The sequence below is a fragment of the Mytilus californianus genome, unplaced genomic scaffold, assembly GCF_021869535.1.
Source record: "Mytilus californianus isolate M0D057914Y unplaced genomic scaffold, xbMytCali1.0.p SCAF_5, whole genome shotgun sequence".
In the NCBI taxonomy this organism is placed as follows: domain Eukaryota; kingdom Metazoa; phylum Mollusca; class Bivalvia; order Mytilida; family Mytilidae; genus Mytilus; species Mytilus californianus.
The window spans coordinates 120,091,280-120,107,241 of NW_026262701.1; the positions used below are offsets into that span (position 1 = coordinate 120,091,280).

The window sequence follows — 15,962 nt, forward strand, 5'->3', positions numbered from 1 at the left end:
CACCGGGAAAATACAAAACATAAAATCAACACTACATCAACTACGTTATAAAGATCTGATCCCACAGACACATTCTGGGACACCTGGAAAATTTAAGCATTAAATATGCCTTATAAGGAAAAAACAAATGAGAAAGATTAAGGACAAAACATGTACCTTATTTAGTATATGAAAATATGTTGACTTAAATGTTTACTATGCTAACACTGTAATGTAGAATCTCTATATCTTGCATTGCAGGGGAGACAATAAAATCTTTTCATACCTCATTTATCAACCTATTATCTTTGGAAACATGGAAACACACATCTCGTAAAGCTCTCTGGAATGCTACTGATGTTTTTCTGTAAATAAATTATCATAAACTATTTTCACATAAATAGCAAAAAGAAAGAACATTGAACTATAATTCAAATAAATCTTTCCTTAAATAATGTCAAGAAATAAGAAAATTCTATATCAGATATATTCAACAACGGGGTATAATCCAGTGTCATATGGTAAACTTCTTTCTGGACAAAACTATTTTGTTGTTCAACTTCCGTTGTCTTTTTAGTGTGATTTGGCAATTTGAAAATAAGGGGAATTAACTCTTGAAATCTGACAAAAAAATAAAATAATCTCAATCTTTTTTGAAGGAGTCTTGTTTTGAATTACACAGAACTTTATATACATGTAGATTGGAAATGCAGAATTTGCAAAGAACATTTTCACTTGTGACATTAAACAATTCATAATTATTAGTACTGTTACAATTATTAAAAAAATAAATTGAAATCTGTAAATTGACAGTTGTCAAAGAATACTTGTTTAAGTTTTTTAGCTGAATTTCTAGTACCTACCTTGATAGATTTTTTTCATGATGTTGCCCTTTATCAGGTGGTTTCTCCTTTTGTGATTGTGTTCCCTCTCTTGTTTCAATTGTCAGTTCTATGTTTTGGTCCATTTCACTAGTATTCTCATTTGTATTTCTATCTTCATTTTGATTGGTCTCTGATGACTCAGATACAGAGTCACATGTTATTTGATTGACAGACAAAGTTTCTGAACCATCTCCCATTTCTCTTATAGAGAACATTCCATTTTCAACAATGTCAACACTATTTTCAGATAAGTTTAACGACACACGGTCTAAATTGTCAGATTTTTTGATAGAATCTAATGGCTTGGATGGAGTGGAGTGTATCACTTTATCATTGTTATATGTATTGCTGCAAAAAACAAAGTTACACTCATTATCTATATTAAAATGTATAAAATGTAAATCCTGATACTATCTTTAATAAGATGAACACATTAACAATAATAAATAGACACTTTAAAATCCAATCTTTAAAAAATGTACATCAACAAATATATATTATAATCATATTAACAGAAAACTGAAAAATAGATACTGATGCTACAAAATTTATATTTTTATAGTCTCCCAAAAAAAAAAAACTTTCACAACATAAAGATAAAGACAACTGAATTATATCTTGGAATAGTTTTTTTATCTTCAAGTACCTCCTTCTTTAACCTTTGGAGAAAAATAAAAAAAGTATAAATGTTCATTATTGCAGTAAAAATGTGACTGCAATATAACTGGCTCTTGAAAGGATAAAATGACTCTTTCATGTTGCAACAACCCCTAGATGTCCTATGAATGGTCTTTTTTTAAATGTGGAAAGCCTAATACAGCAATTAGTAAAATTCTCTAAAGTGAGGTGTATTCTATTTCACAATATAGATCATAGGTTTTTAACATACCCTACATGTTCTCATAAAAAAAGGTTAAACATAATGATGGCATTATGTACTTCATTTACATTACAATTACTGTGAATTCAGAAATTATTGCAAGGTTTTTATTACTGTAGTTGCAATAATTATTCAAAAATTTTGGTCTGTCATGTCGAAATCGCAATAATAAATGCAGGCGATAATTTCTGAATTTACAGTAATTTGAACCTCTGTGGTTTACATGCAGATTATCAGATTAAAGACTACATAGAGACAGCCATGAGAATACCAACCTTTTATAAGATTACAGACTACACAGAGACAGCCATGAGAATACCAACCTTTTATAAGATTACAGACTACACAGAGACAGCCATGAGAATACAAACCTTTTATAAGATTACAGACTACACAGAGACAGCCATGAGAATACAAACCTTTTATAAGATTACAGACTACACAGAGACAACCATCAGAATACCAACCTTTTATAAGATTACAGACTACACAGAGACAGCCAAGAGAATACCAACCTTTTATAAGATTACAGACTATATAGAGACAGCCATGAGAATACCAACCTTTTATAAGATTACAGATTACACAGAGACAACCATCAGAATACCAACCTTTTATAAGATTACAGACTACACAGAGACAGCCAAGAGAATACCAACCTTTTATAAGATTACAGACTACACAGAGACAGCCACGAGAATACCAACCTTTTATAAGATTACAGACTATACAGAGACAACCATCAGAATACCAACCTTTTATAAGATTACAGACTACACAGAGACAGCCATGAGAATACCAACCTTTTATAATCTTCTAACTGTAACATTAGTTGATCTTTCTCTATTTTACAACAATCTAATTCTATTTCTAACTGCGAGATTCTTATTTCCTGCATAAGATAAATCAAAATCTAATAATTTATTATTATTATTATAATATAAAATATTTATATAAGAATAAAAAATTCGTCAGGGTTCCGCGGAACCCAGTGTCTCGCCTACTTTTGCTGTTAATCGCAGGCTCAACAAAAATGAGGAAAAAAATTAATAAAAATATTCCTCTCTATACTATCTTTTGATTGTAAGTAGCTTCTGTCCAAGTTTGGTAAAATCCAGGATAGTTTATGAATCTAATAAATGTTTTAAAAACTAAAACTGCAGACTGTATGTAATGTTATCTGGCAGAAAAACTAAGTCCATTTATAAGTAAAATACGGAAAAAATGGATTTTTTTTTTTACAAAATTTACTTCTGGATACTATCTTATGATTATAAACAAGCTTCTTTCCAAGTTTGGTACAAATCCAGGATAGTTTAAGAAAGTTATTAAAATTTCAAAAACTTTAACCACAGAGTGAATTCGAATGTAATGTTAACTGGCAGAAAAACTAAGTCCATTTCTAAGTAAAATACAGAAAAAATGGAATTTTTTTTTTACAAAATTTACTTTCGAATATTATCTTATGATCATATACAAGCTTCTGTCCAAGTTTGGTAGAAATCCAGGATAGTTTAAGAAAGTTATTAAAATTTCAAAAACTTTAACCACAGGGTGAATATTTGTGGACGCCGCTGCCGACGACGACGACGCCAACGACGGAATGTAGGATCGCTATGTCTCGCTTTTTCGACAAAAACGGTTCATTGATGTGTGAAATGGACCAAATTACTCACAAACCAACATTGAAGCTCAAGGTACATATACATAAAACTGTGAGTAGTACACTCACTGTTAACACAGCAATAAAGTCTAGGGGGAAATGGTTTAATCCTTATCATTTGTTTAATTTCATAATCTTTCAATCTACAATTGTAAAAAAAATATAAAGAGGATTTGTATGTTTAACATGCATACAAACCATATGGTTATCCTGGGTACATACGAAATATATTCTAATGAACACGCTCTTTTGAAAAATAACCTGTCGAAAAAAATAACTACCAAAAGACTTTGTTACAAATCATAGTAAAGCATTCCCATGCAAATCATAAATTTTAATGCCCTACAGAAGAAGTCTTGTGTTCTGTGCTTTTACATACTACAAATCTCACAATTTCCCGAAAAAAAAACACTACTATTTATGTTGTTAATGTTTTTCCTTTCATCTTCAACATTATAGTACATTTCATACGCTATGTCCTAACACCACAAATCTCACCATTTCTTGACAAAACTGTTTATGTTTTTTTCCTGTATGACAAAATTTTATTTCACACCCAATGTCCCAACACCACATTAGCATTTCCTGACATAACTGTTTATGTTTTTCCTGTATGGCAGAAATAATATTATCTTCAAACCATACCATGCATTTCCCTATAAAGTATACTACCTCCACCTCTGTCCTATACAACAGTTATCTTACCATTTCCTGACACAGAAGTTTGTGTTGTTCCTGTATAGCAGCAATCCTTTCATCTTCAAAACATACCATACATCCAACACTACAAGTTTCTACCAAAGGTGCTGTATGGCTACCAAAATCTTTATACAAATGTAGTAAGTCTGGAGGTCGAGCAATGTTCAGTCCCACATCATCCCAATCTTCAAAATCCTAGTGGAAATAAGAAACACAATCATTATTAACAGAAAGTTTCCCCAATTTATATTGTAACTTTATAAGGAACTGTGAACTAAGAAATAAAGGGAAGGTTCTATTGAGGATTATTTCATAAATAAATGTAGAGCAGAGGTTTCACAAGACATTTTATTATTATCCAACAATACATAAATTTTAAATGCTAAGGTCCATCATGTATACTTCTTAACCCTATACCCAGGATTGTTTTCCATTTCCCAATGTAACCATCCATACAATTAAAATAAAATTCTCATTCTAAAAATACAAATAATGTTCATTTCTGATGATCTTTTTTTAATTATATTGTACCATTATAAAAAAAAAAGAGTTGTATGAAATGTAAATGTAACTGGTGGTATAAACATGTAGTTCATCATACTTTGCAGAGACTTCAAGGGAATTAATTTATTTGTTTTGTTAACCAAGTAAACATTGATTTGTTGGATTTTAAATCTGAGATTTTAAGATTTACATATTTTGAATCAATGGAAAATATGCATTTTTTGGGGGTATATAATTTGTCGTTAGAGGGAACCTTCAAAACTGGTACCTTTGACTATCTCACAACAATAATACTCTCACAGTAATTAACTAAAAAAAAAGTATCTTTTAACTAATCAATATTACGTCTTAACAAATCTTCAGCCACATCCCATTTCAATGATTTGTATGTTGATTTTATTCATTTTCCATCAAGAGCTGGTACCCCCTTATATATCCCTCTCCTGAAATTAGTACTATCTCTTGTTTATCCATCCTGTAACTAATTCATTCTTCATCAAGAGCTGGTACCCCCTTATATACCCCTCTCCTGAAGTTAGTACTATCTCTTGTTTATCCATCCTGTAACTAATTCATTCTTCATCAAGAGCTGGTACCCCCTTATATACCCCTCTCCTGAAGTTAGTACTATCTCTTGTTTATCCATCCTGTAACTAATTCATTCTTCATCAAGAGCTGGTACCCCCTTATATACCCCTCTCCTGAAGTAAGTACTATCTCTTATTAATCCATCCTGTAATTAATGCATTCTTCATCAAGAGCTGGTACCCCCTTATATACCCCTCTCCTGAAATTAGTACTATCTCTTGTTTATCCATCCTGTAACTAATTCATTCTTCATCAAGAGCTGGTACCCCCTTATATACCCCTCTCCTGAAGTTAGTACTATCTCTTGTTTATCCATCCTGTAACTAATTCATTCTTCATCAAGAGCTGGTACCCCCTTATATACCCCTCTCCTGAAGTTAGTACTATCTCTTGTTTATCCATCCTGTAACTAATTCATTCTTCATCAAGAGCTGGTACCCCCTTATATACCCCTCTCCTGAAGTTAGTACTATCTCTTGTTTATCCATCCTGTAATTAATTCATTCTTCATCAAGAGCTGGTACCCCCTTATATACCCCTCTCCTGAAGTTAGTACTATCTCTTGTTTATCCATCCTGTAATTAATTCATTCTTCATCAAGAGCTGGTACCCCCTTATATACCCCTCTCCTGAAGTTAGTACTATCTCTTGTTTATCCATCCTGTAATTAATTCATTCTTCATCAAGAGCTGGTACCCCCTTATATATCCTTCTCCTGAAATTAGTACTATCTCTTATTAATCCATCCTGTAATTAATGCATTCTTCATCAAGAGCTGGTACCCCCTTATATATCCTTCTCCTGAAATTAGTACTATCTCTTGTTTATCCATCCTGTAATTAATTCATTCTTCATCAAGAGCTGGTACCCCCTTATACATCCTTCTCCTGAAATTAGTACTATCTCTTGTTTACCCATCCTGTAATTAATTCATTCTTCATCAAGAGCTGGTATCCCCTTATATACCCCTCTCCTGAAGTTAGTACTATCCCTTATTAATCCATCCTGTAATTAATTCATTCTTCATCAAGAGCTGGTACCCCCTTATATACCCCTCTCATGAAGTTAGTACTATCCCTTATTAATCCATCCTGTAATTAATTCATTCTTCATCAAGAGCTGGTACCCCCTTATATACCCCTCTCCTGAAGTTAGTACTATCCCTTATTAATCCATCCTGTAATTAATTCATTCTTCATCAAGAGCTGGTACCCCCTTATATACCCCTCTCATGAAGTTAGTACTATCCCTTATTAATCCATCCTGTAATTAATTCATTCTTCATCAAGAGCTGGTACCCCCTTATATACCCCTCTCCTGAAGTTAGTACTATCTCTTGTTTATCCATCCTGTAATTAATTCATTCTTCATCAAGAGCTGGTACCCCCTTATATACCCCTCTCCTGAAGTTAGTACTATCTCTTGTTTATCCATCCTGTAACTAATTCATTCTTCATCAAGAGCTGGTACCCCCTTATATACCCCTCTCCTGAAGTAAGTACTATCTCTTATTAATCCATCCTGTAATTAATGCATTCTTCATCAAGAGCTGGTACCCCCTTATATACCCCTCTCCTGAAATTAGTACTATCTCTTGTTTATCCATCCTGTAACTAATTCATTCTTCATCAAGAGCTGGTACCCCCTTATATACCCCTCTCCTGAAGTTAGTACTATCTCTTGTTTATCCATCCTGTAACTAATTCATTCTTCATCAAGAGCTGGTACCCCCTTATATACCCCTCTCCTGAAGTTAGTACTATCTCTTGTTTATCCATCCTGTAATTAATTCATTCTTCATCAAGAGCTGGTACCCCCTTATATACCCCTCTCCTGAAGTTAGTACTATCTCTTGTTTATCCATCCTGTAATTAATTCATTCTTCATCAAGAGCTGGTACCCCCTTATATACCCCTCTCCTGAAGTTAGTACTATCTCTTGTTTATCCATCCTGTAATTAATTCATTCTTCATCAAGAGCTGGTACCCCCTTATATATCCTTCTCCTGAAATTAGTACTATCTCTTATTAATCCATCCTGTAATTAATGCATTCTTCATCAAGAGCTGGTACCCCCTTATATATCCTTCTCCTGAAATTAGTACTATCTCTTGTTTATCCATCCTGTAATTAATTCATTCTTCATCAAGAGCTGGTACCCCCTTATACATCCTTCTCCTGAAATTAGTACTATCTCTTGTTTACCCATCCTGTAATTAATTCATTCTTCATCAAGAGCTGGTATCCCCTTATATACCCCTCTCCTGAAGTTAGTACTATCCCTTATTAATCCATCCTGTAATTAATTCATTCTTCATCAAGAGCTGGTACCCCCTTATATACCCCTCTCATGAAGTTAGTACTATCCCTTATTAATCCATCCTGTAATTAATTCATTCTTCATCAAGAGCTGGTACCCCCTTATATACCCCTCTCCTGAAGTTAGTACTATCCCTTATTAATCCATCCTGTAATTAATTCATTCTTCATCAAGAGCTGGTACCCCCTTATATACCCCTCTCATGAAGTTAGTACTATCCCTTATTAATCCATCCTGTAATTAATTCATTCTTCATCAAGAGCTGGTACCCCCTTATATACCCCTCTCATGAAGTTAGTACTATCCCTTATTAATCCATCCTGTAATTAATTCATTCTTCATTAAGAGCTGGTACCCCTCCTGAAGTTAGCTCTCTCTTATTAATCCATCCTGTACCTGTTCTTCATTCTCCTCTGAGAATGTAACTGATGTCAGTTTATAATTGTTCTGTAACAGGTACTCATTCACCAGGAAGTTTAATGCCTTTCTTTCCAGTGGTTTGATTGGATCATCCTTGTTTGGTGTTATATTGTCTTCATTTACTTGCTCAGCTGGAACTAAATCGGTTTCTGCAAAGTTACAAATATAATGTCAATATTATTCTAACTTTTATATAATGGTAGATACAATATGGTGCTTTTATAATGTGTTAAACATAAAAACAGGTGTTCAGTTAAAAAAAAAACTTTTCATTTTTTGGACTGTAGACAATTAAGTGCTTCACATAACAATGTATATGGTGCTGTATAGACACCTAATTATTGTTGAAGACTGTATATTGACTTCTAGTTATTTTTTAGTTACTTTTTCATTGTAAACCTGATATCACCTTATTATTAAATGCTTTTCTTATTTAAAGTAGAAATATATTTACCTGCTTCTTTTGTTAAACTAGCTCGTAGTGATTTGATTGTGTCCTGAGCTTTTCTTAACTCAAATTCTAGAACTGTCAATATAAGAATTAGCATTTCAGTTAGTTTATCACAATATTATTACTATTTTTTAACGGTATCTTTATAGCTGTTCTTCATCTTCAAAATTTCTGAAAGGTCTTCAACAATGATCTAAAGAGCACATGCCTAACATCAATATCATCATGCTTTCACCTCACTCTCCCAGGTTTTTAGTTGATTTAATATAGATATATAGGTAATATAAAATCAGAACAGTGTTACAATTTGTAGTATAAACACAAGTTGTTTATCATGTTCATGTATCTGCTTTACTTTCATATATTTCTCAGAAAGAAAAAAAGAAGTTGTCAACAAACCTGCAACTCTTTCATCTACTTGCCCCCCACCATCATCAGAATATCGGGCAAAATCTAGTGAATCAAAGGTCTGTATGCTGGAAGCTCTCTCTGAAAATAAAAAAAAAAACACATGAAATAAACTTCAATTTATAATTTTTAAAACCACATCCTTATTTAGAGTGTAAAACATGTAAAAGGCATCATGGCAAAAGGGTTAGGTATACTTTGTGCCTTGTTAAATAGTCTAGCTCAATCAAAAACTATTCTATTCTGTTTGTCAAGTTCATGAAATTCATTGTTTCTCATAAAAAAGATATATATAAATTTAAATAATTTAAGCAACTTTAATCCATAAATCAAAACAATGCATTTACATGGAAATATATACATTTAGCAAGGAGATCTAACCAACTGTCTATTAATGCGTGTAGAATGCGTAATTTTCCTTTTAGGAATCAGTATTCTTTTGTCTGCTGAGCCTTTCATACATCTGCAGTAATTATCGGTAGAATACGGATTTCGATCATTGCTGATCTGCTTCCGCTGAATACTGCCTCTGATGCATGGTTTGTACAAATATTTCAATGGCGGATGAAGAAAATATTTCAAAAATAAACCATGTTTTACAAGCGGTTTGGAAAGGAATATGACATTTTTTAATTGAATGAATAGATGAAACACTATTAAATGGCAATTTTCATCAAGTTCTAATGATGTTCAATACTTATTTTGCAGAAAATCAGAGTCTTTTGATGTAAACTCTCAAGTAACAAGTTCGGGAAGTGAAAGAAAACACTTCATAAAAAGCTGTTTCTTTGAAATAACATACAACCAATTTGTTAATCTCTTTTCTAAAGTAATAAATCGTTTAAGTCTTAGAATTTCTTTACTTACAAATGAAAAATTGATGTTACATCAACTTGGTAAAAATGGAAAATTTTCTATGACGAAAGCAAAGAAAAGCGACTATTGTGAAAACCCCCGGTAACTAGATATCGTTTTTGAAAGTAGAGCAAATCAAATGTAGGAAAGGCGACTTATTAGCCCCACTTCCCCACTAGTATGAGCCCTCAAAACCAACTAATATTTTGCTTAAGAAAACTTAGTTCAAAGCATTTTAGGGATACTACCGAAATAAAGAATTTTCTTTACTCAATATAATAATAAGATGTGATATGATTGCCTATGAGACAACTCTCCACCAGTGACCAAAATGTCGTAGAAGTAAGCAGCTGTACAGCCTTTAACAAATGTAATAAGTAACTTCTTTAAAATTTCCACAATGCCACTAGAATATATACGGAAATAATCTTAATGATGTAAGAAATCAGCTGGTGTAAGGGGGATGCTTCCTGCAGACACACATGACATCAAGACAGAAAATCATGAGTCTGTAACACATATCGGGTCAAGTAGAATAAATGGTACTGTAGTTCCATCGGAAGAATAGAGAAGTAATTCGGTTTAACTTATGAAGTAGATCAGTTTATATGTACATAAGTTGACAGACTAAAAGGTCGACAGGTTGACACTAGAAAGGTCGACAAGTGCGAAAGTCAACAGGTTAACAAGTGTTGAGGTCGACAGGTTGGCAGGTCGACATGTTGAAAATTCGACAGGTTGACAGGTTGACAAGTGTTTAGGTCGACAGGTTGACATGTGTAATGGTTAACAAGTTGACAGGTTTAATTTTACAATTCAGTTTTTTAACCTTTTTATTAAGTCTTGACTTATAACTGTCTACCTGTTGACTGTTGAACTGTCAACCTGTCAACCTTTCGACTGTCAACCTTTTAACCACTATTAAAGTTTTCATTTCTCCCCGTCAAATTGTCGACCAGTTGACTTGTCGACCTGTCTACCAGTCACCAATAATACTATTTTACACTAGATAAATTCTTTCAAATTGTCAACCTATCGACTTGTCTACCATAACTTCAATTTTAACTATATTAAATTTTCAACTTGTCAACCTGTCGACCAGTCAACCATAAAAGTATTTACATTTTTAACATTGTCAACTTGTCGACCTGTCAACCATAAAAATATTTGCATTTTTAACACATTGTCAGCCTGTCGACATGCATGACATGTCAACCTGTCTGTAGTAGAAGTAGACCAGTCATTTATTTTTTTTCATTGTATAATTTTAATACATTTATTGCCCATAAATACATAGGCGTATAAATTTATTATAAAAGCCGGAACTATAGTACCTTATATCCTACTTGAGCCCACAAAAAAGGCTCATATCCAGGTACACGCTTTAACAAGATCTTTTTAGGGAATATATTTATTCAATGAATGATATTTATAAAAAACATGGTTGACAGTTGTTTAGATATGTTTGTGTATCTTACGCAATGTAGGAGAAGTTAGGTCCTCTTTGGTTCTTTCGAAGTTTCCTGGATTTGAAAAATAATCCCGGAGACGTGGGACTTCCCTTCCCAGCTCGGTCAACTCCGTATGTAGTTCTAGGGCAGTTAACAGTAAATTTTCTTTGAGAAGTCTAGATGCTAGCGAATCTAATGTCATTTCCGTAGTTTCCTCAGATTTTGAAGTCTGTGTTACGGTATGTTCTTCTGAAATACTATCGTCATCGAGGAACGGATTTGTGTTTGGACAATCCGCCATTTTGTGATCACGTGGGTATTAAGGATATCCAGTATTTTTTTTAACTACATCCCTAAAATTAAACAGAAATGATTGAATTATTAGCTCAATTCTAAAATTCAATATATGTTTATATATTGAGTTATATTGATATTGTTTTCAATACAACGGTAGCAAAGTGCGAAACTAAAGATATAAATTATGTCTGACACTTTCGTAAGCACCCCCTTTCAAGTGAAAGGGTGCCACATGTGGAGCAGGATCTGCTTCCCCTTCCAGGTACCTGAGATCACCCTCAGTTTTTGGTGGGGTTCGTGTTGCTCAGTCTTTAGTTTTCTGGGTTGTGTTTTGTGTACTGTTGTTTGTCTGTTTGTCTTTTTGTCGGTTGGTCTTTTTCTTTTTTAGCAATGGCATTGTCAGTTTTCTTTTTACTTATGACTGTCACAGGGTAAATGGCCACTTGGTTCTTATTATTAGGGCATTGATTATAGTGACGATAATAAAGTTGCAAACCATTTATTCACACTGAAAATACATAATTATAATAAACAGTTATTACAAATGTTAACTTGAAGTTTCCTTTCAATATGAACTGTGAATTGGATAGAAATACATGCATTATAAGGCCTACAAAATTAAATGTGCTTACCTGAAAATAGGGAAAAAGTTATATGTCCCATATGTAGCTCGTGCGTGCTAAAGTGTGAAACTCGCATTAGTACGAGTACACTGTATATATAGTACTAGAAAAAGTGGCGGGGTTGCATGCATTATAAATTCGTGCAGAGTAGAACATAGCCTAAGTCTTTGGGTCAATGAATGAATGAATGAATGAATGAATGAATGAATGAATGAATGAATGAATGAATGAATGAATGAATTAATTAATTAATTAATTAATTAATGAATTAATGAATGAATGAATGAATGAATGAATGAATGAATGAATTAATTAATTAATTAATTAATGTATGAATGAATGCGTAAATGATAGTAAATATAGTACACACAACATATAGTATAGTACTAGTATATAGCTGATAAATAGCTACGGTGACATGACTTATGAATGTCCCTTTTGGTATCTGTCGACTCTCTTTTACCCCCTTTCAAGCAGTTCAGATCAGTTCGATATTATGTATTTTACTCCACGAGGGTATTGTGTTGGGGCTATGTACATCTGTTTAACATAAACAATGATTTAAAAAAAAATCATGACCAGTTTAACATAATAATATTCATAAAAAAATACCAACACCCATTCAAAAGTGGGAGTCTAAATTAAAATCGATAGAATTTTAAAGTAATCTGCCAAAATGTAGTTTATATCATACTTTTTTCAAAAATATAATAAAACTAGAGGCTATCAAGAGCCTGTGTCGCTCACCTGATTCTACTTTGGTTTTGGAAATCATGTAGAAATAGATTCAAATCATAACAGATACCCTAATAATGATTGACCAAATTTTGTTTAATATTGGCACCGTATTTTAACAAAAAGCAGAAGACTTTTGTAAAGTTTACCGAAATTACCAATAAATTCATTGAAATTGTAGAAAATGACTTTATAAGGACAATAACTCCAACAAGATGTCAATTGACAATTTTGCTCATGTTGACTTATGTGTAGATCTTCTTTTCTTGATATTTTTGCAGTTTATAGTATATCTCAATCTATACATGTATTAAGGTCTTCATCAGCACCTCATAAGGAATATTTATGCCATGTGTGGTTTCATTCCATTCAGTGCTCCTCTAGAAGAAGCATTTGTATGTATTTCCCATAGGGTCTTATGTTAAAATAAGTTCCCCGATGGCAGCCATCTTGGATGATTGATCGGCTACAAAGTAACAACACTTGGCCAGCACCTCATTGGAACATTCATGCCATGTTTGGTTTCATTCCATTTAGTGGTTCTCTAAAACAAGACATTTGTATGTATTGTCCATAGGGTCCTATGTTAAACGAAGTCCCCCGCTGGCGGCCATCTTGGATGATTGATCGCCTACAAAGTTACAACACTTGGTCAGCACCTCATAAGGAACATTCATGCCATGTTTGGTTTCATTCCATTTAGTGGTTCTCTAAAAGAAAACATTTGTATGTATTTCCCATAGGGTCCTATGTTAAACTAAGTCCCCCTCTGGCGGCCATCTTGGATGATGGATCAGCTTCAGCACCTCATAAGGAACATTCATGTCATGTTTGGTTTCATTCCATTCAGTGGTTCTCTTAAAGAAGACATTTGTATGTATTGTCCATAGGGTCCTATGTTAAACGAAGTCCCCCTCTGGCGGCCATCTTAAATGATGGATCGGCTTCAAAGTAACAACACTTGGTCAGCACCTCATAAGGAACATTCATGCCATGTTTGGTTTCATTCCATTTAGTGGTTCTCTAAAAGAAGACATTTGTATGTATTGTCCATAGGGTCCTATTTTAAACGAAGTCCCCCACTGGCGGCCATCTTGGATAATTGATCTCCTACAAAGTTACAACACTTGGTCAGCACCTCATAAGGAAAAGTCATGCCATGTTTGGTTTCATTCCATTCAGTGGTTCTCTTAAAGAAAACATTTGTATGTATTTCCCATAGGGTCCTATGTTAAACTAAGTCCCCGTCTGGCGGCCATCTTGAATGATGGATCGGCTTCAAAGTAACAACACTTGGTCAGCACCTCATAAGGAACATTCATGCCATGTTTGGTTTCATTCCATTTAGTGGTTCTCTAATACAAGACATTTGTATGTATTTCCCACATGGTCCTATGTTAAGTCCCCCTCTGGCGTTTGAATGGTTTTACACTAGTTATTTTTGGGGCCCTTTATAGCTTGCTGTTCGGTGTGAGCCAAGGCTCCGTGTTGAAGACCGTACTTTCACCTATAATTGTTTACTTTTATAAATTTTGACTTGGATGGAGAGTTGTCTCATTGGCACTCATACCACATCTTCTGATATCTATTTGTATGTATTGTCCAAAGGGTCTTATGTTAAACGAAGTCCCCCGCTTGCGGCCATCTTGGATGATGGATCAGCTACAAAGTAACAACACTTGGTCAGCACCTCATAAGGAACATTCATGCCATGTTTGGTTTCATTCCATTCAGTGGTTCTCTAGAATAAGTTCAAAATGTAAAAAGTTAACGACGGACGACGGACGCCAAGTGATGAGAAAAGCTCACTTGGCCCTGAGGGCCAGGTGAGCTTAAAATATGGTTCAGGGTTTTTTTTTTAATCAAGCTGCAGGTTTTTCAAAATTATAAGAGACTATGCATGAAAAACCAATTGTTGTGTGATAAAAAGAAAACAAAACGATGGAATTTTAAGATATACTATGAGAAGATAGATCTTGTAATGTGCTATTAGAAAAAGAAAAGAAAAATAGGGGTTACGGGACTCGTTTTCTTGCGACAAAACTAAATAGGCATATTCATAAAACATTCCTTTATAAACGTTACATTATTTGAGTTATCTCCCCTTATATGACAAAGTTGAAAAATGAATCAAACAAAACATATTCTGTATTTGTAAAAAAACCAGTTGAAAAAAATGATAAAACACATAATTTTCTCATTTAAATGAAAAGTTTTACAAATGAATAACATTCTTCTGTCAAAATTTGCACATTTCATTAAAGATCTGAACCGATTGTTTTCTGCTATTTATCAATCCAAGATTTAAGATATATAGCTTTATTTAAGGTCGGTATATACAAAATAATTGCAAACATAAGCTCTGGAGAGGTGTGCAGTATGTAACAGATGTAGTGCATGTCACACACACTATTTTGGTGCATCTCATAGCACATAATTCTAGCGATGCTTTTTATATCTTCGCACATTTGTGTATGCTGACAACAGATGAACTAAGGAAAAAAGACAAAAAGGAAAATTAACAGTAAATCAAAACACTGCATAGACACACAAAGAAGGGGCATTACGAACTCACAAATACAAAGGTTTCGCCACTTCGATACCAAGACAAATATTGATAAATATTCCGTATCAACTTTACAAATTATACATGATGGTCTTGAAGTATAGATTCTAGGTACTGACGTTGTTTATCATCTTAATTACGTGTTATAGTGTTCTTTTATTTGTCTTTGTAAATGATTACCTTTACTGTTTAGTCCATTTTTTGGTAATATCCCTTTGGCGTGCGGCTCGGTACTTATATATCCCGTCATTGTGTTTTTGTGCTATGGTCAATTTTTGTATTTTTGTTCACACATTGTTGTCAATATAATGGAATTTTATGCGACTGTCATACAAGTGAGAGGTTTAGCTAGCTATAAAACCAGGTTTAATCCACCATTTTCTAGCTACATAAGAAAATGCCTGTACCAAGTCAGGAATATGACAGTTGTTTTCCATGCATTCGTTTGATGTGTTTGAGCTTTTGATTTTGCCATTTGGTGAGGGACTTTCCGTTTTGGATTTTCATTAGAGTTCGGTATTTTTGTTCTTTTAATTTTTACTTCCATTATAATTCTGATCAAGTCAGCATAGTCATAATACACCTGGATCGTTGATGTGCTGACCCTGGAGAAACTGTGTCTGTGATATTGCCTGGTTGT

At 33.5% G+C, this 15,962-nt stretch overlaps 1 protein-coding gene across 1 annotated transcript in view; it reads right to left on the bottom strand.

Annotated features, from left to right (window-relative positions):
* Nucleotides 1-11,426, bottom strand: part of LOC127700885 (RAB11-binding protein RELCH homolog) — a 91,603-nt gene extending 80,177 nt beyond the window's left edge. Inside the window, exons 1-8 of the mRNA XM_052204596.1 lie at nt 11,129-11,426; nt 8,787-8,876; nt 8,391-8,462; nt 7,913-8,085; nt 4,112-4,300; nt 2,547-2,635; nt 843-1,211; nt 266-344 (exon numbers count right to left, since the gene is read on the bottom strand). Of these exons, the coding sequence (XP_052060556.1) occupies nt 266-344; nt 843-1,211; nt 2,547-2,635; nt 4,112-4,300; nt 7,913-8,085; nt 8,391-8,462; nt 8,787-8,876; nt 11,129-11,402 (1,335 nt within the window). The 5' untranslated portion in view covers nt 11,403-11,426. The remainder of the gene's footprint in view (nt 1-265; nt 345-842; nt 1,212-2,546; nt 2,636-4,111; nt 4,301-7,912; nt 8,086-8,390; nt 8,463-8,786; nt 8,877-11,128) is intronic.
* Nucleotides 11,427-15,962: the final 4,536 nt, after the last annotated feature.